A 21278-nucleotide genomic window follows, 5' to 3' on the forward strand; every position below is an offset into this window, starting at 1 on the left:
TTATATACCAAGGTCTCTGCCTGTCTCTCATCTAATGTGGGTTTTCTACTGACCAATAGTGCATGTTGCGAAGATTTACTTTCTATTGTTTGTATAATAAATAGCTGCGTCAATAAATAAGATTTTAGTGACAAACATATCATCTTCTTGTAGTTTTAATGCCCATTCACAGAATTGTACATGATTTTGAAAATCATTGCCATGTAATTCTTGATGAAGTAAGATAGAAGGAAGTAAGATGGAAGGTATGAAATTTGTTGGAATGGAGTATTTGCAGAATACTTCATCGACTAATACCACTTTCACGTTCAAGCTGTCTTGTATTGATATGTGGATTTAGTGCAGCAGTTAAAGTGTTCGTTGAATTTCTGTCGTCAGTTGCTTTCTTGATTTGTTTGCGTTTTTTTATTATCCATACTTCCTATTCCTTGAAAAGTTTGTACTATGTTTGAAAAAACAGAGAATGAGGGATGGACACAATCGGGAAATCTTTCAGCATACAAACGTACTGCTTCTCTCATAATTTGGCGACATTCACCATAGACAAAAATCATATCGACTTTTCGCTTTCGTATAACGTAATTCGCAAGACACTTTGATCGATAGATGAATTCAAACTGATCAATAAATATGGATAACACTATGTGCGATTCAATTTAAACGATTCAATTATATAAATATTTACATACTTAAACGATTAGCGGTATACCAACAAGAAGAGAAGAACACGAAATTATTCGAAGAGTGCCTTGAAATTTATTTTCTATTACATTCAATTATTGACCTTGCGTAACCTTGCATGACAATCTTCAATTATAGGTCATTGTATTCGTCTTAAAATGCTTTATCAAAATGTAAATAAAAAAACATATCCTTTACGCCTCCACCTACAAAACAATTATTGACATCATATTATGTGCCCCTCGAAACCAAGCAACTTTTGTATGACACTTTTTCTTCTATTGTTAAAAACAAGCGAGTTATTCAGGTGACCTACTTTAAATGCCCCTCCCTGTGTGTGTGTGTGTGTGTGCGTGCGCGCGCGCGCGTGTGACACACACACACACACACACACAAAAGATCTTATATGAATCTTGCATTATTTTATTATTTACTTATTATATAATAAAGTAATAACATAATCAGGATGACACATTTGTATAACATGTTATGTTGCAGCTAGATAAGTGTTATATAACAAGTTATATAACAGAATTTGCGGATAATCACCATGATCCATTCATAAAGCTGACGTTTTGTGAACCTTGCTTACTTCATTGAGGAGGAAGAGCGCGCTGATCCTGAAATGTTCCCCCAGAGGACTCTCTATAAACTTTGTTAAACGAAGGATGTTTGGAGGATTGGAAGAGAGAGAAGAGCAGTCTTTTATATTCTACTTATGTTATAATCCATGCCTCTGTTCAAGTTATCTGGATATTTCTGGATTTCTAAAGCCTCTCTATATTTCCTTCAAAAATATAATGCCATTATAGCTGTAGTAATTATTTTATCAAATAGTATTTGATGTCCTGACTTAATGTTACCAATGCTAATTGTGTGACATATTTCAATATGACATCTCGTTGATGTTTCTTCATGTACATTGACCGTTCTCGCGATTTCGCCAATGTATACTTTCCCGCAAGAGCAAGAACATATTTTATATTTCTGCAGAACTGAATGAAGGCTTTTGGTCTTTATAATTTCTCTAAGATTTGTCCGATCTTCCTTGGGGGCTTAAAAATGGTTCGGATATTGTATTTGTTCAAAATCCTGCCGACCCGATTTGTTGTTCCTTTTATGTATAGAACGGAGCTCGGCAAGATTTGCACTTCTCGGCCGATTTTCGACTTGGTTCCGCCTTCCGCTATTCCTCTCATCTCTCGCCCCGCGCGCAATCCAAATACCGCTCGACATTTAGGAGCGTATGACGTTTGTAGACATAAGGTTCACTTTCTTTGGGTGCTCACGCTGTAAACTTCATTCTATTTTTTTTTGTTCATTACATAATTAAGATAAAATGAAGCAACGCATACGATTGAGCGCTTATGCGTTGCTTCATTCTATCTTAGTTATGTAATGAGCGCGAGGCGAGAGGTGGGTGAGGAGAATAGCGCAAGGCGGAGTTAAGTTGAAAATCGGCCAAGAAGTGCAAATCTTGCTGAACCCTGATATAGGAGAATAAAAAGGCTTCTCTTGTTTAACTTATCCTATAGTTATATGTCCAAGTTCGTTGCCCTGTTAATGAGATTCCAAAAGAAGAAATTATTAGTGAAATAGAGATAGATAATTAGTGAAATCGATCATCTATAACCTCCCTACAGATGACATACAGGCAAATGTAGCTAATATTCTCCGCAAGGTCAAGCGTTCAGTGTCCAACATCACCAGAAAAGAGCGACTGGCACTGCAGGAACTAAAGAAAGGCCCAGACATCATCGTATTTTTGCAGCAGACAAAGGCGACAGTGGTCATGAACACATTAAATTATAGGATGAAAATAAAGACACTCCTTTCGAATGAAACGTAGAGAATAGACTGGATAAAGATTTAATGTATATAATAACAAACAAGTTATATGAAACATTAGTGTTTTTAATTAAAAAAAGCAGGCTTACTAGCAAAACTAAAGCAACATTGAAATCCAAGAATTCTCTTTCATCAAGATTATATGTATTGCTGAACATATGTAACCTGATGTCCCTCTCAGACTAACTATCAGTGCCATAAAATCCTACATATGACCTGTCACTTCTTCTAGCTTGTAAATTACAATCTCTAGTAAGAAGGACCACATTGCACGAACCCAATAAACTTTGTACGAAAAATCCAAAAGAATTCGTCTTCATCCTGAATGTTAGTGAGCTTTGATATAGACTCACTTTTCACGAAAGTGTAACTCAAAGAAACTCTGAATATAATTAAAGCCTCACATAAAGTTCTTAACAACATTATCCCTTTAATTGAGCATTGTCTAATAACCACATACTTCTCCTGTAACTACGAATTCTATGAACAGACTTCTGGAACGGTCATGGGCTCTTCCATCTCCCATATATAATCACAAACATCTTTATGAAGCACTTTATGATGAAGAAGTTATTCACAAGACATTTAGTAAATCAATGATTTCGTTATGTATACATTTGTAATCTGTAGATACGATATATAGTGAAGAATTTAATAAAATCTTAAACTTCTTCGATCAACATCCCAGTATCCGGTACCATAGAAGAGAATGAATGGCTCTTTTTCCTGAATGTTCCTAGTCACAAAATAAGTCTGACAATTCTGAGTCATCAAATATGCTCAAGAAGCTAACACACAATGATAGATATCTACATGCTGAATCACACCACCATCCAACAGAAAAACAGGCAGCAATACACTCACTTGTGCATAGAGCATTTACTTCTTACAAAGAATACTTGCAGACAGAACTCAACCACTTGAAACAAACCTTACAACAGATACAATAAGAATGATATTAACAGGATAATCAGCAAACACAAGATCAGGGCAAGAAACTCAGGCATACAACAACTACAAGATGAATTAACCAACAGATGCTTTTCTATATAAGCCTCCCATATGTAAAAGGAACATACCGAATCGGCAAGATTTTGAACAAATATAATATCCGAACCATTTTCATGCCCCCAAAGAAGATCGGTCAAATCTTGAGAAATCCTAAAGATTGAAGGCCTCCACTCATTTTGCAAAAGTATAAAATAGCTTGATTTTACGGGAAAGTACAGGGTTGGCCATATTCGACGGAAAGATGTTTTTTTGTTAATCATGGGAAAAAAACACATTTTTTGCTTTTCATTGTAAAAGCCATTTAATATGGTTCAAGGAGATTTGTGTACATTATTTGTTGAATATGATATCTCTTAAATGATCGCCTTGAGCCTGCATGGCGAGTAGTGCCCGTTTTGCAGCGTTTTCCATCGTTTTGAACAATGTTTCGGCCGATATGGCGGCTATTTCCTGTCGGATGTTGGTCTTAAGTTCGTCTAGGGTCCTTGGCTTGTTGACATAAACCTTTGATTTCAAATAGCCCCACAGAAAGAAGTCTGGAGCCGTTAAATCTGGTGAACGCGGTGGCCATTCAAAATCACCATTTTTTGACATCAAACGTCCAGGGAACAATTGTTTCAAAAAATTGATAGTGGCTCGAGCTGTGTGTGGTGGAGCGCCATCTTGTTGAAACCAGAAGTGCTCCATACCATTATCATGAACAATTGGCATCAAAAAATCACTTATCATATCACGATAACGCTCCTGATTGACGATAACCGTTTCGCCAGCTTCATCTTCGAAAAAGAACGGGCCAATGATCATATCAGCACAAATCCCGCACCAAACAGTCACTTTCTAGGCATAAAGAGGTACCTCGTGAATGATTTGAGGATTTTCAGTACCATAGAACCGAAAATTTTGTTTGTTTACGGTTCCGGTTAACGTGAAATGAGCTTCATCGCTCATGATGATTTTTTGCCAAAAATTTTCGTCAGTTTCAGCCATTTCGATTACACGTTGGGCCCATTCCAATCGACGTGGCTTATCGACAGGTAACAGTTTTTGCGTCACTTGAACTTTGTATGGGAACAAATGCAAATCATGATGCAATATGCGACGTAAAGTGGTTCGTTTTATGCCCAACTGCTCAGATCGACGTGTTTGAGATGTTGTTGGATACCTCTGAACACTGGCCTGTACGAGTGCGATATTATCATCCGATCGCCTTGGTCGCACTTTATTTGGACGCTTGGGATTAGTGAGTGCCTCACCAGTTGAAAATCTTTCATACAAACGATACAATGTGTTCGCGGAAGGCGCACTTTTCACTTTATTTATTTTTCTCCATGCACGTTGAGTTTTAACAATTGACTTGTTTTGTTGAATGTAAATTTCAACAATCTGAGAGCGTTCGCGTGGCGTGTACTGTTCCATGGCACAAATTTCCTTCGACTGACGCTTCAAACGCGCTACGTCGTTACTCGATCTAACATCTCTGTCAAAAGTTACAGTGTTGCCACATCTTTCCGTCGAATATGGCCAACCCTGTATATATCGGTGAAATCGGGTCAATGTGTACATGAAGAAACATCAATGGGATATCAGATTGAAATGTCACACAGTCAGCATTGACAAAATACAGCATTGAGTCAGGATACCAAATACAATTTGTAAAATAATTACTATATAATCATTTTGCAAGGAAACAAAGAGGTTCTAGAAATCCAGAAACACCCAGACAACTTAAACATGGATTATAACGTAAATAGAATATTAAGAACCGCTCTTCTTCCTCTCTCTTCCTCCAAACACTTCTCTTCCCCCTCCTCTTTAACAAAGTTTGTATAAAAGGAGTCCTCCGGAGCAATTCAGTAAGCTTCTCGCCCTAATGAAGTGAACAGTAAGATTTCCGAAACCTTGGCATTAGCAATAGATCATGATGCGGCAATAATCCACAAGTCTTTTAGCGTTTCTGAAGAAAATTTCGTGAAAGCCTCAAAAGTTTCATCAAGTTATACTTATTATTTATATACTTAATATGATTGTTATATTAATATTACGATAGCTGCGTTTGACACTGAATTTTTCATTACGCTAACAAATAGAGAGCAGAAAGATATACATATGAAAAGTATGCATAATTATATATATATTTCATTATATAATTATTCTACATGATATTTTGCATATATGAAAATCAGTAGAAACTGATATAACTGAACTAAATCTTCAGATTCATTTATGAAAGAAATATATTGTAACTGTATGTGTTCCATCTGTTCGACAATATCTGTTAATCAGATATGTCACAGCTGTACATCCGTTAATATTACTGTGTTTGTAGATCATTGAAGTAGCAATTTCCGTACGGTCACAAAGATTAAGCATCGCTAAATGTGATACAGCTTAGAATGGGTGACACTATGAAATTGATTCCCTAATTCAGGAAAAACGGTTTTTTTTATTTTGACAAATGTATTCTGGAATTTTATGCTAATCGATAATACTTATTTCAGCAATAAGATTAGATTAATTAGATTTCTGTTTTCCCAGGAATGTTATATTTATGTCATAAATGTAATTTCTAATGAGTTGGAAATAACAAATTACGTCACATACAACATATACTTTATATTACCTGTTACATTGTTTTATTAAAGCACTATAACGCTTATATATGTGTGTTTGCTGGATATTTAAAAAAACAACAATAGTGATTGTATGAATACATAAATTTGTTCTCATATAATAATGTAAACATTTCAATCCTTGAGTTGGGTCATCCTCAATACATTAATTCAAATATAATAGTAAAATATCGTATGTAATAATAAAATATGATAATAAAAAATAGTAAGTACTGTTACACATTTGAAAATTTCTTTTCCAATATATGACAGTTCTTACTATTTTTTATTATGCTTCATATTTTGTGCGATTATTACATTTAAAGATGATCTAAGGATTGCAATGTTTACATTATTATTATACGAGAATTAATTTGTGTATGCACATGACCATTAATATTAATTCTTATAAGTATTTTATATTACTTTCCTGGCGAAAAAAAATTGTTTACGAAAAAGTACAGAAAAACTACAACAAGATCTTATTATAAATTCTTAGTTTTTCGTAAATTTTCATAGTGGGACAACGGCGTTATTTGAAGATTTCTTGATTTTTTAAACAAACAACGCCACTCTATGTCTCACTAAAATATCTAAGAAAAATTCAGAATATTACAATATAAATAATATCAATTCTTTTCGCTCGTATAACTTACAACAAATTAATAAATAGTAAAACGCAGATCAATACGTTAAACGAGCTTAGTTAGGTGTACTAAATAATATTTATTAATCAAATTATAATTTTTTCCGACGATAAGTTTCAACGATACGTTTCGACTATACTTAGTCCTCATCAGCCACAAAATACATAAATATCTAAATATCTAATTATATTGACACATTATGAGGATCATCTCACGTTCGAGTTACAATAGATAATATAACAGATTTCTTAGAATCATCTCACCTTAGTGTTACAAAGGACGGTATATTGCAACTACACACACACACACACACACACACACACACACACACACGCACGCACGCACGCACGCACGCACGCACACACATCATATGTAGTCAAACTTGATAATTAATAAACAATGTAATGAAGAGTCATGATTCCGAATCAATTCATCGCTTAATAGCGAGAAAGATCAGTCAGTATGAATAAATGAATAAATTCCAGTCATATTAATGATGTAGCTCGATGTCAGATCATATGAATGATTGTATGTACGTCCTTAATAATATTGGTAGATAATCTCTATAAATAGAATAAATTATCATCAAAATTGAAACTATAAAGAAATTAACAGTTTGTAATTTAAAAAGTATCTTTAACAATATATGGTAAATCGATAATAAATTGTAACTTTATATGTACGTGTATATATAATATAAAAATTTTTTCGTGTATATATAAAAACTAAGAATTTCTAAGATCTTATTTTAATCTATGCAGTTTTTCGTAAAATTTTTTTCGCCAGGAATTGTTTTAAGAATTTGTCACACTTGATGTTCATGAAAATTTTTGAAAAAATACCTCTTAAACTTCTTCAGATTTTATAAGTTTTCTTTAGAAATTATAGAATGAGAAATCTAAAATGTTTTAGAATTCAGGGAAAAAATTCTAGAAAAGCTATAAATACTTTTAAAAAATGTTCCAATTCCTTATAAAAAATCTAAAAAATTTTTGAAGTTATGAAAAATTATGTATAGATCTCGCACATTTCTTATAGAAAAATAGTCGTAGGGAATTAGAATCGATAACAACATGTTTATTTAATGCAACAAAAACTTGTAATAAAGTGTGTGTATGAGTCATTTTTACAAGGGATGAACTACTGAGTAATAGAAAAATTTTAATAAAATTTTGATGAAATTTCAATAACTTGCAATAAATTTTATATTAGTTTTGGAATATTTTACCCAGTAATTTCATCAATATTTGATGAAATTACTGGGCAAAACGTACTGAAATAAATATAATTTTGACCAGTGATTTATTTTGTTTTACCACGTTTATTTTGTGAAACTGTCGATAAGATCATAATGTCGAAAATGGATGTAGTACGTGTTCTGTTAATAAAAGTCAATCCTGGCAACTCTTATTAGCACGGACACACACCGCATCCATTTTTGATACTATGATTTTACATACCTAATTCCCATATCACAAAAATGGACGTAATTGGTGTGTTGATATTTACATAAAAGCATTACATAAAAAAAACCCAAAGGATTGCTTTTAAGTTTTTCTCTATTAAAGTAAAGGCCGAACTACAACGATGTTAATAAAACGGACTTTTTAATTTTAAATTGAAAAAAATATTGATAATAGTGATATCTTTAATTTAGTTTTTTACATTATCGTTTTGTCTCACTTAAACGCGTACATCTATCCTTATCTAACATGTTGCAGAGCCATTCCTTACAAGGTTCTGCATCTACCGCTATACACAATATTGCTCATCTTTACCACTCTTTATCTCGATTTACATTTATAAAACTTAATTCTAAATACTTTTTTCTAAACTTTTAATGTTTCCAATTGTATGATATTGTTTGTGCATGTTGTCTCTATAGCGAGAGACTTCTTCTTCTTCTTTGAGTTCCCTTGTTTTTTCCTCGATTTTCCGGCCCACTATATAGGGCCACAATACAACACGTAATGATAATTAGTATTTTATCTTCATCGGAGCAGAGGACACACTTACATATTAGAACGTATAGGATAATTACTGAATGTATAGGATACTGTCCCTATGACTGTGTCTGTCCCTAGTGTGCTTTTGTAGCTTTTCAATAAGCCGTAGAAAACGAATAAATAAGAAAAAGTATTTTTTTGTTAAATTATAAATTGTTAACGTATCAAAGATATTTTATTTTTTAACTGTTAAAGTATTTTTAATATTTTTCAAAAAATATAAAGGAATTTATGTAAATTCAGTAATACGTACCGCAAGATTTTAAACTTGTCCCTATTAATGTGCCCGGTATTGGAGGTAGAAGAACGTTGTGTTATGAGTGTACATTGAAATAAGTATAATTGAAATAATGATTTATGTAATATTAACTTAAAACAATTAGCTTAAATTTATTATCTATTTTAATAACTATATGTTATAATGAGTCAATGCGAATAAACACACAAATTTGAGGCAAATTAATTATTATTAAACCATCGTTGTTTGAAGGACTCACTAATAACAAAAACAAAAACATATTTTTTAAGGTTAAATAATAAAGAGCATACAGTCACGACAAAGGATGTAAATTTTTTAAAAATGTATATTTTGACAAGATGTATATTTTTCAAAAATTTCCAAATAAATAAGTAGACGTTTCGGTCAAGATTTGACCATCCTCAGTACAATAAAAGATGACATTAAAACTTATAACTAAAACGCAAGTCAAAAGTTAAAATAGTAATAAATAGACTAAAAATTACATGATATTAGCAAAATGCAATAGTTCGTTGAAAATTACATAACTTTGTTTTTCTTCGCACTAATATATTGTAAAAATAAAAATAAGAGCAAGAGTTTTGTGTCGACTGTACTAAACTGTTTGTCATTATTCTTAAAAACGATGCAACCTTCATGACAAGACACGCAATTACCCAGTTCTATTATAAAACAAAAATATAAAGAAAGAATTAATTTAACCAAAATATATTTCCTTTATTCTTTCTGTAAGCACAATTTATTAAACAATAAAATTTTTAGCAGCAAAATAACAAAATTATGAAAAAACAGATAACTTACACGTATCTTAGGGCACGAAGACTCATCGGTACATATTTTTTATTTTTATCAAAAACATTATAAAATATTAACATTTTTTAAATTAAAAAAATATTGTAAGAAAAACCGATATTGATTTTACACACAAGCAGATAAAATTTGCTAAAAGCTACAATATTTAATAATTAATTCAATAATAAGCAAATTGAAATTAAAGACACATTAATAGGGACAATTATTCTACGTTATATTATAGATTGCTTCGAGATAAAGTTTATTAGGAAATTACAGCTTTAAGCCTTTTATTGATCACTTCTCCTTAAGTAAGTTATTCACATATCAGATGGGAGACAATATAGATGTGATAAATTATAATCAAAATAGTAGTGAAATTTAGAAAAATAATACATCTCCGTAATTATAATATTATATCTATCAGAATAAAAATTATAGTAAGGTTTCAAGCTTCATGGAGCACAGATCCATACATTAACTAAGCGTCCACTGATAGTCACGTAACGAGTCTTTTTTATTATAGGATCTCTAATAGCACCACGTGTTTCGTCCAAAGATATAGCCCTAATTTACATCGTGTTACGGATACCTAATTACACTTGATACGGGTACTAACTTTCTGTAAAATTATTTTTATTTTGATGATACGCGCGCGCGCGAGTGTAACATATACATATATGATATAAGTATTTGATTAATCATTTTGATACATATTACACAAATTTAGTACATCATTCTTTAAATGTATTGCTGAAATTAAGATAAATTAAGAAAAATTAATAGAAAGTTACTAATAGTTAGTACGCGTATCAGATTCTCGATGTAAAAGGAGTTATAGAAAATAGACTACGTGATCCGTAGTCTATTAAAATGGTCAATAAAAATAAAAGAGAGAGACCGTGGAAGACGACTAGTTTCTATCTCATTCAACGGTGTAATGAGAGAGAGAATGAGAGAGAGAGATTGGCCGTCTTTCACAGGGCCTCTCTCATTATTATCGATCACATTTGAATACTACTTAAATATGGATCGTATAGTTCATGCATTCTATATATCCTCGGTTTCGTCGGTTTCGTGGACGTTGTAACGTGGCGCTATCTGACAGCATCTCAACGAATGATTTTCCAGTTGAATTTAACTGACTGTAACTGACCTCGAGAGTGTTTCCGATAACTCAAGTTCGAGTTAGTTTTATTAGGACCGAAAAATATGATAGATATAATCATTGCACCTAGTATCTTCATGATTCATGATTCAACATCTTGTATGCTATGGGCCGCGACACAGACTTTTGTATAACGCATAATACATATAGTGCATAAGAGAATTAACCAATCAAAGTTCTTCTTTTCCGTGAAGTGAAAGGAAAGGAAGGATTCAGATTGGTTGATTCTCTATGCGTTATGCGTTAGAGGCATTCTACAACAAGCCATTAGTTATAAATCAGAAGTTAGAAACTGGAAATTGATCAATCACAGTCATCAATTTTTAGCTTCTGACTTCTGATTTATGACTGGTTTATTGTAAAAGGCCCATTATACTTCGTGCAAAGGTCTGTATCGCGGCCCTATGAGTCGAGTTAGTTAGCTGGTAGCAATAAAAACGGAGGAACAATAAAAAGTAATTTCGCAAAATTGTACGAATTATGAGACGCAATATGCTTTTATTAATTTATACTAAATTACTATAATTTTAAATTTACTTAAAATGATTTAGGCTGTATTCCAAAATTTACTGGCAGTAAATTTTGGAACATAGCTCATATCATGTAAAATTTTATCGTGCAGTTATAAAATATATTACTGTAAATTTAAAAAATTTAACTATACTCATTTAAGTTCCTGATAAAACATTTTTCATACATAAATATATATAATATGTATAAACATGCATAAATATTCATAAACAAATATAAGTATATATGAAATATGTTCATACGAGGGTCGTTCGAAAAGTCCGTGCAAAGTCACTGCTGATGGCACTACTGGCGCGTATCAAGGTTAGATTTAGTTAGTAGCATCTCTTGGAGGAACACACACCAAGTTACAGCCAGATCGGTCTATTTGTTTGTGTTTGGCATTCATTTGAATCGAGGAAGTCGAGGGGGGTTTGTTTCTGCAATCACGTCCTCGTTTCCATAAAATCTTTTTCCCGCCAGCCATTTCTTCATATTGGGGAACAAATAGTAGTCCGAGGGAGCCAAGTCTGGAGAATAGGGGGGATGTGAGACGAGTTGGAACCCTAATTCCATTAATTTTGCGACCACAACTGCTGAGGTGTGAGCTGGTGCGTTATTGAAAATCACTCGACTTCCTCGATTCAAATGAATGCCAAACACAAACAAATAGACCGATCTGGCTGTAACTTGGTGTGTGTTCCTCCAAGAGATGCTACTAACTAAATCTAACCTTGATACGCGCCAGTAGTGCCATCAGCAGTGACTTTGCACGGACTTTTCGAACGACCCTCGTACATCCTTCTTTCTAAAATTACTTAAAATTACGTAAAATTACTTTTTAGTGTAATAATAGTTTAATAGTATTATTACTATTAAAAATAATAGTAATAATAAGAAAACATAAAAATAGTTAAAAGAATGATTTTTGTATTATTTTAGAAAAAAATCAAGTTTAGAAAAATGTAAAAAAAAATTGCTTATATAATACATAACTACGTATAATTTTATATACAATTGTATACAATTGTATATGAGCAATTCTGCTATTATTTTTCTTTAATCACGTGAAGTTTTTTATCGGAGAAGCAATACAAATCTAAAATAATTTTATTCTTTGGAAATAAGTTGACATAAATTTTTTATATACAGATGCTAAGCATACATACATGAAGTATTCTATATACAAATATACATACTCATGTACATCTAAATTTTATAGGATGTATTTCCTTGAGTCATGCTTCATAATTTTTTAGTATTTTGCGTTCGTCATGACGATTGATCGTTCTTTCTTCCAAAGAAAATCTCGAGGAAAATCAATCACGAGTGTCTGCTCTTCAGTGTCACGAATATGACACAGTTTAACATAGTTCCCTCGGTGTCATACTGGTATTTAAAAAAAATGAATACTGGGAATTTGCAAAAAATGCAGGAATCTCGTGATTATCTGTATCTAACAAAACTTACCGTCGCATTTGAACGAGTAAACAAATATGCGCAGAGAGTCACATTGTGCGAAGGACATTCCCGCACGCACAAGCAAAGCGAGCGAGCAGGTCTGCTGCCACCGTCGCTCTGGAAGTGTCTTCTTCACACCCGAAGGTTCCCATTATTGATTCGTCCGATGGAAGGTTTATCCGCGAATGTTTCCGCCATCTGTGCGCCAGCGCACAACTCATCTATACAGCTTGTCAAATTTTCAAACTCGCTCAAGTGAGACTTTGGACTTGGAGAAAAGCACTACACAGAATTAAGAGAAAGGGAGAAAAACAGAGGAAGAGAAAAAAAGAATAAGAGAGTTCGATAGATACAATTATTTGAGAAGATTTACCTAAGATCTGGATACTCTCCGAAGTTGATTTTCTCTAACTCAGGAATAACTTTGCTTCTATTATTAATTTAATTTGTAAAAATATCAAAATAGAAGATATATCTACTTTAACTCGAGACGCTATTTTTCGAATTCTAAATGATTAAGAGAAAAAGAAGCGCTAATTGGAAGAATGCACCGAGATAAAGAAAGTTTTGCTCAGATAATTAGCACTTTATTTTATAGAGGAATTTAGATTCATTGTTTTTTAATCTTTTTATTTGGACGCGATGATGAGGAATTTCTTTTCCTGATGGCATATCGACACCGCACTCTATAAATAACCATTAGCGATAACATGCGATTTAATGCATTCGCGACAATGTATCGCACACTCTTTTTCGACGAACCGTTGCTCCCGTCTATCATTCTGATAATTTGGATAGAATTATCTTAGCTACTTCCCTTGCACGCAAATTTCTTGTTTACATTTATTTAAGAATCTTAAATTTACAAATATTAATACATATACATTAATTATTTACCGATTAAAATTTTGTAAATTGAAAGAGAGAGAGAGAGAGAAAAAAAAATCAAAGAAATAAAATTTCCTGCATTCAATATTCTTTTTTTTACTCGTATAAGTATCACAGATAAATAAAAGCAATTTATATTTCTATTGTGTATCAAGTTATTTCTACAAACGATTATTAATTTTCTGAAAAAGCTTTCTGAAAATGAAATTCACTCTTAAGGGGTTACGTCTAGTCATGAAGTGAAAAAAAAAGAATTTTTATGAAGTTTTTTTAAAAGTTGCATATATAGAGTTTTGTATAAAAACTTCATGTTTTTTTTTAATTTTTATATTTAAAAGAATTTTTTTTTATAAAGTCTTCATACCTTTTATATAAAAATATTTATAACAATATTATAACAGAACTTTACGAACTGTTTTTCAAAAAGCGTTTTGCGGTGAGCAATGTTGCTCGGAACCAGATCATTAAAGATTAAAAATTCAAAAAAATTTAGTTAATATATGAGTTTATCTAGTTTTTATAATTAATCAATATTTCGATAAATTCAATTCTGACAAAATAATTGCTATGCAAAGTTAAGATATCGATTTTCATTTAAAAAAGTGGGTATTTTTTAATTCATAAGTAAAATAAAATACATATATTTAAAAAAATCCTTCGATTAAAGACTAGATTTTGATGTTTAAAAAAGTACACAAAATTATAGATAGATTGGTGTAGCAGTTTTTGAGATATCTTGTTCACTGACTTTTTGAAAAGATAGTTGTAAAAAAACTTGAAGTTTCAAGTGTAGTTTACACTAAATATTTTTCAACTTACACAGAGTTATTTATCGTAGGTCCATATAGCACAGCATATACTTTAAAAAAACGTTCTAAAAAAATCAATTTTTCTTTCTAATTAACAAGGGAACTTCGCGAAGTGTCAATTTTTCATTTTAATGAAACTTTGCATACATATAGGATACGTAAAAAGACGAATTTAGAAAATATTATAATAGTTGCGGCGAAAAAACGGTTTGAAGAAGTGAAATCATTCCTTTTATGTGTAAAGTGGTTTTCAGCTTTTTCATTAATCTCAAAAACTACTCGAAATATCAAAAAATGTTTTATAAAAATATTTTATAATATTAGCTATATTCATTCATGCTAACACTTAAAAAAAATTTAAATCCTTTATTATTGGATATATTAATCCTTTCATATGAATATCAAATTTTCTCGGTAGAGTGTTTCAGTCTTATTGATTTGTTGCGAGAATATAATTCTAACAAGTATGACCATACCAATAAGATTGCCGTGTGAGTGCGTTGAAAGCATGATTTGTGCTTGCCCTGATTCACACATTCGTCGGTCCTGCGATAAAATATATCACGCAAATTTTTTTTGTACTCAAGGACATAAAAATCCAATTTAAGGCGGATGACACAAGCAAGCTAAATATAGTAAAAATTGATCTCGTAAACCTTAAATTAAAAAAAAAAGTACTTCAATTCTTGTTCAAAAATTTTTTGAACTTGCTCATTTGTTCACTTATTTAATATTCTTCTTTTCAGTTCAATTTTTTTCTATAAAGTATAACATTTATCTCTACAAGAGATTTAGTTAGTAATTTCGAAATACATCTTCTTGCATTCCTCCTTCTAATTTATAGAAAATCACTAAAAAAGTTACCAAAAATTTTTTAATTTGTGTATCAGAATGTAATTATGATTTCTTAAAAAAATTATTATATTTTAAAGAAAATCACATTGCCTATCAAATTCTATGCAAATAAATTAGATATATTATTCGCAACTAATGACAAAATACAATAATTATCGCAATTCTTTAATTATATATTTTTATTTAGAAAAAAATCTTGTTTTAAATATATTTTCGCGAAAGGTGGCACCTTCTACAAATCGGATGTTTGAAAAACTGTTTAAATTAATATCTCCATGACGAATTTTGACAAATATAACTGCAATTTCGATCACACATTTAATTTTGAATGCTTTTCAGCAAGAGACACAGATGACACAGTGTAACACAGAATCATTATATCCTTATTGTTTGCTAATGTTAAACGAAGATGACATAATCATTGTGTCGCTTGCTGGAAAGCGTCATTTAACATATCATAAGCACTTTCGCAACTCTCGCAGGAAATGACTATCCAAAAAGGGGATGTTTTCCGATCGGTTAGTAGGTGGTGGATGTTGGTAGGTGAACATGGCTCAGCAGGGACGCGAGCATCCCTCTCTCGTCAAGAAGAGGTAGTGGTAGCAATCGTTACTCCCGTCTGCTGGTTCGTCTACCAACCCCGCGGGCGGCAGGGTAAATGCTACCCCTGCACCCGAACAGTATCCACCTCCATCACGACCAAGCTTTCACCGATTCCGATGATAGCGACGACTGCAATCTTAAAAGTCAGATGATACGCGTTTCTCTCAATTGTCCGACATCTTCAATATTCCGTATTCAGAATTTTTCAGAATCCAACATGAATCAATGTAAATTGTTAAATATCTGAAGGAATTCTTCTGTCAGCTGTTTAATCATCTGGAATCATCTGACCGAGCCAAAATGTATTCAAGAATATTTTTAATCATCCTTATATCACTTTCTTGTTGTGAGACAAAAAAATTCTCCATATCCTTTACTTATGGGGCGAAGCGACTTTATTTTCTCCTTTCTGCTTACGGGACAAAGCAACTTTCTACGCGAAGTAAGATCCACCTGATCCTTCTCGTGTTTATGGAGCGAAGCAACTTTTCACGCAAAACAAAATCCACCCCTTTCTGTTGACAGGGCGAAGTGATTTCCCGTGCGCGACAAGGTGAAACAATTTTTTTTTCGTTTATTATTGTTATTTTGATACCTGTGGCTTTACAAACATAAATTCTCTGCTATAAAATACAAATTTTCTGCTTTAAAAACACAAGTTCCCTGCTTATAAACACAAATTGTTTTTTATATAAATTTTTTCTTTAAAGCAAAAGATTTATGTTTTTTAACAGAGAATTTGTGTCTAGCAGCGTACGATTTTCCACGAGAGCAAGGTCCATCCCACCTCTCCCCTCTGCTTAAAGGTGCACAACTTTCTACACGAAGCGAAGTCCACTCTACTCCCCCCCCCCTCCGCCCCCTATCTAGAGGCACAATTTAGTAAAAGAAGTTATATTCAACATCTAAAAAATTACGAAAAATTATACGTTCTACTTTTTGTTTAACAGTGTAACATAAGAGGAATGCTGTCTTCCAAAAATTTTTTTCTTGTAAATGATTCAGATTTACATAGATAATACGATAATTTAATTAAATGCACTTTGTTATAATATATAAGACTATCATAGAAAACACATACAGTATAATACAATTTAATAAAAATGTATAGTTTTAGACAGAAATTACATAGTATATTTTTGACTATATTAACTTTTTTAATCCTAAATATATATAATTTTGATGTTTAAAATGTTTCTATCTGCTATTTAGAATTTTGATTTGAGTAATATACACGATGCACAAGAAAAAGTTAATATTATTTTTATATTGAAAGGCGTAAAAATATACTTCATCCAATTTCTATAATAAACATTTTTATTTAATAAATGCAATTATAGTGAATAAATAATAAATACTTTTTGCTTACTATTTATGTGGTAATAACACTAACAAATAAATTTTTGAAAAACTTAAGATTTTCAAACAGTATATGTGATTATATTAATAGCACAATTGACTGTATTTGTATGCTTAAAATAACTATATATGTCCCAAAAAATGCTTACAAAATAGTTAAATTATGATAATTACAATTATTTTTTCTCTCAGTATTGAAACCTGACTATTTGAAGAACAAAATTAAAAAAATAAAAAATAGACATTTTTAATAGTTATGATTATTTTTATATTGTAATTTGGTCAGTAACATGAGTAAATAAAAGGAGTATACACATACTACGCTGCTTTTTCTCTTATTGTTAGTTATGAAAATATCCATTTTTCTTAGTAACAGAATTTGTGTCACGACTAACTAGAGAGTTATTAAATAAAATATAATCTGTCGAATACAGAAAGACTAAGGACCTTTTCTATTTTATTTATTATTATTCTTAAAGATTAATTGTTAAAAATCATTATTAACCCCACTAAACACATATCTGAAGTTTAAAATTCTCAAGTTTCTTTTATTGAGGTTTCTTTTTCATATTTGTGTGGTTTGGCCCATAGTCATATCGGTTACAAGTATATATATATATATATATATATATATTATTATTATATATATATATTATTCTTACGAATCTCTATCTCGATCGCATCGCGATGATAATCATACTTTCAACAGTCCGCCCGCCGCGCCATAGCGATGTGTCCTATAAATAGAATAATAAATTTAAGGGTATCCCACGCGTCGCGAGCGTGACAGCTGCCGCAACTCGACTACGATATCGAGGAGTTGCCATCATGCGTTTTTCGTTGTAAGTTTAGCGTTTTTCGACGTCGATGCACCGCAAATATGCGGTGCACAATCTCCATGTATCATACAAAATGCAATTATGTCATTATTGTAAAAGAAAATTTAAAAAAAAAGATTCTTTCCATATTTAGAAACTTTTATTATTATTTACGTCACAGTCTTGCCCTTTTCCGTTTGTCAAAGAAGCATTTATTAAACGACGATTCCAAGACTAGATTCCAAAGCGTCCTCTTCGAGAAAGATTTTACTCTATATGCTATAGTATGTATATGTTACGTGTACTATATATTTCGAATAAAATTTTTGCTCGGAGAGGACATTTTGGAATGTACTCTAAATAAGTTAAAACATCGACATATATTTTATGTATCTTTTAGATTTACTATTAAAAAAATAAATTCTCGATAATAGTAAGATCTCTTCATGGAACTTGATTTGAGGAAAAGCATAATTAAGTACGATTATTAATTAATCGTACTGTTGTTTTTGGCTTTGAATTTCATTTCCAACATTTCGTATCCTCTTTGTCACAAATAATGTGTCTTGCAATCTTTCAACAGGACCAAATACATGATAATAGGCATGTGCGCGCATTTCTCTTTGCGGGTCCGGAAATTGCGACCGAGCGCCCTATTTTATTCATAAACGCTTATAAGGTGTACATGCATCGGAATCAATATGTACATACGGCCGCGAGAATGGTTATATATATACTTAAAAAGATTACGTAAAATTCGTTTAACACAGCCTTGCATCCTATTTGATCACATGTATCACATTAAATTTTGTCTTGATAGAATAAGAGAAAGAAAGTAGGATGAATAAGTTATACCGAAATTTTTTGAACGTTAACTAAGTCCATATTGCAAAAAATAAGTCGCACGCGTTTGCCCAAGTTTTAATCTTTCCCGGGCAAACTTTAAAAAGTAATTTTTTTGCATGATTTGCCCTTCCTAATTTAGATATAACTTTTCCCTTTTTTCCCGACATATTTACACATTGTAAATGACAAGATTAAAATTTGTATGCATATAAATTGAAGTGTGCATATAAACTAAATACTCTTCTTATTCGGCGCGCAATTTAAATTATTACATATGTAGAATGTAGTATAGATTCACACTAAAATATTTAAGTATCCAGCTTTGATTGTTATTAATATTGCCCCTTACTTGTTGTGTATTTACATTATACAGTTTCAATAAATCGTTTATTATTGATTAATTTATTTATTATTTATTAAAAAATGTCTCGTGTGTGTCTTAGGACATACAATGTCCTTAAGATCATTGTAATTTCTTTTGTCTGTAGACGGTAAAATGTGATAGCTGCGTGACTTTGATTTTTGGAATTATTAAACATGACGAGTGGAAATATTAAAAAGATAGAGAATATATACCTTCTCTATCTCAAGTTGCTGGCGCGTGAAAAATAATAATTTTTCACGCGCCAGCAACTTGAAATTTTTGTATTCTGATTCCATTCTGTTGAACAGCGTGCATCGGTTGGACTTATTGATTTATTCAGAGAGTGAACAACTACCACCATCACCATTACCACCAATACTAACCGCTACTACCACTACCACCTCCTTTTCCCCGGACGATCAACGTTGGTGAGCATACGTGTCATTGTCCTCGACCACTCTCACTATTTTCAACCCCTAGCGAGGTAACCTTGCAAAATTGCAGCTGATACCGTATCTCCAACAAGTACCGGCACTATCTCATCATACTCAATCAAACATCTAGTGCATGATGTATTAGCGTGACAAAAAAAAAATTTTTGCCAGTCAAAAATTTGCGTAATGGATGTAACAAAATATGTACATGAAAAGTGTCCGCACATCAAATTAGAGTTGATTGTTAGGCCTCAATGAAAGAAACATTTTCATTAATTTTTAATCTTTTATTCTTATTACTGCGACAAAGATAAAAATTATAATAAAACAGTTTTTTTATTATAATTTTTTTTGTTTTTTAAATTCACAAAAAATTAAAAAAAAATCATTGATTTTTCAGTTATCGAGAATCATATTTGGAAATTTTTAAAGATTTTCAAAATGCACGTTCGAATTTTTAAAAATTTAAAAGTTTAAAATTGTCAAATAGTAATAAGTAGTAATGGGAAGGATAGGTAGGATATCCCTATATGTTTAAACTTAATCAAAGGGTCACTTATAAAGAGTTCCTGTGACTCCTGCTAGGTTAGTACGAATTATGAAATTTTTTTTGTATATGCAGGATACGGGATTTAAATTCGCGATCTGTCGATTATGAATCTGTGTTCTCACATAGAACTACACGATACTCCTAAAATTGTTAATGTTTAAATGAAATTATCGAATGACTAATTTTACAATAATGTACAATAGTGTAATACAAACTCAATACGCTTGTTTGAATTTATTACTTATCACTTATTATTTAATAATAAGAGGTAAGACTAAGCGCTTATTTGATTCGTTGAATAAAGAAAATATTATTCTAACAAATCTTTGTTAATTATTGTATATTTATCATATGTTTAAGTCAATACTTTAAATATATTTAATATTAAATTTATATTATAAATATAGTAATTATGTAATGCTTTTAATATAGAACAACAAACTAAAAATAACTAACTAAAGATTTATGAAGTATTAGAATAATATCTTATTTATCCAAATAATTAAATAAGCGCTTAGTCTTATTATTAGATAATAATGAGCGAATAAAAAAAGATAACTAGCGATAAGTTTTGTTAATTCAAACAAACCTGTACTGTACCATTGTATTACTTTAAAACATAAATCAGCTAATACAATAAACTACACTGAATACCGCTGCACTTCAAATAAAAATAGTGATCATCAGTCAAAAGCGATTATCAATACTAAACAAAAAGAGGACGCTTTAATGTATATTTCTTAAACTAATTCAAAAGATT

At 31.4% G+C, this 21278-nt stretch overlaps 2 protein-coding genes across 5 annotated transcripts in view; one reads left to right on the forward strand and one right to left on the reverse strand.

The window, feature by feature from the left end:
* LOC108755222 overlaps positions 1 to 21278 on the forward strand; it is a 163704-nt gene that overhangs the window by 128593 nt on the left and 13833 nt on the right. The gene's annotated exons all lie outside the window — the stretch shown is intronic.
* Positions 3849 to 5062, reverse strand: LOC108755225. Its single transcript, XM_018498121.1, has 2 exons — positions 4794 to 5062; positions 3849 to 4091 (listed from the first exon to the last, which is right to left on the reverse strand). The coding sequence occupies exons 1-2, from the start codon at positions 4954 to 4956 to the stop codon at positions 3871 to 3873; spliced, it is 384 nt and encodes a 127-aa protein (XP_018353623.1). The 5' UTR covers positions 4957 to 5062; the 3' UTR covers positions 3849 to 3870.

Source organism: Trachymyrmex septentrionalis, unplaced genomic scaffold, assembly GCF_001594115.1.
Source record: "Trachymyrmex septentrionalis isolate Tsep2-gDNA-1 unplaced genomic scaffold, Tsep1.0 scaffold86, whole genome shotgun sequence".
In the NCBI taxonomy this organism is placed as follows: domain Eukaryota; kingdom Metazoa; phylum Arthropoda; class Insecta; order Hymenoptera; family Formicidae; genus Trachymyrmex; species Trachymyrmex septentrionalis.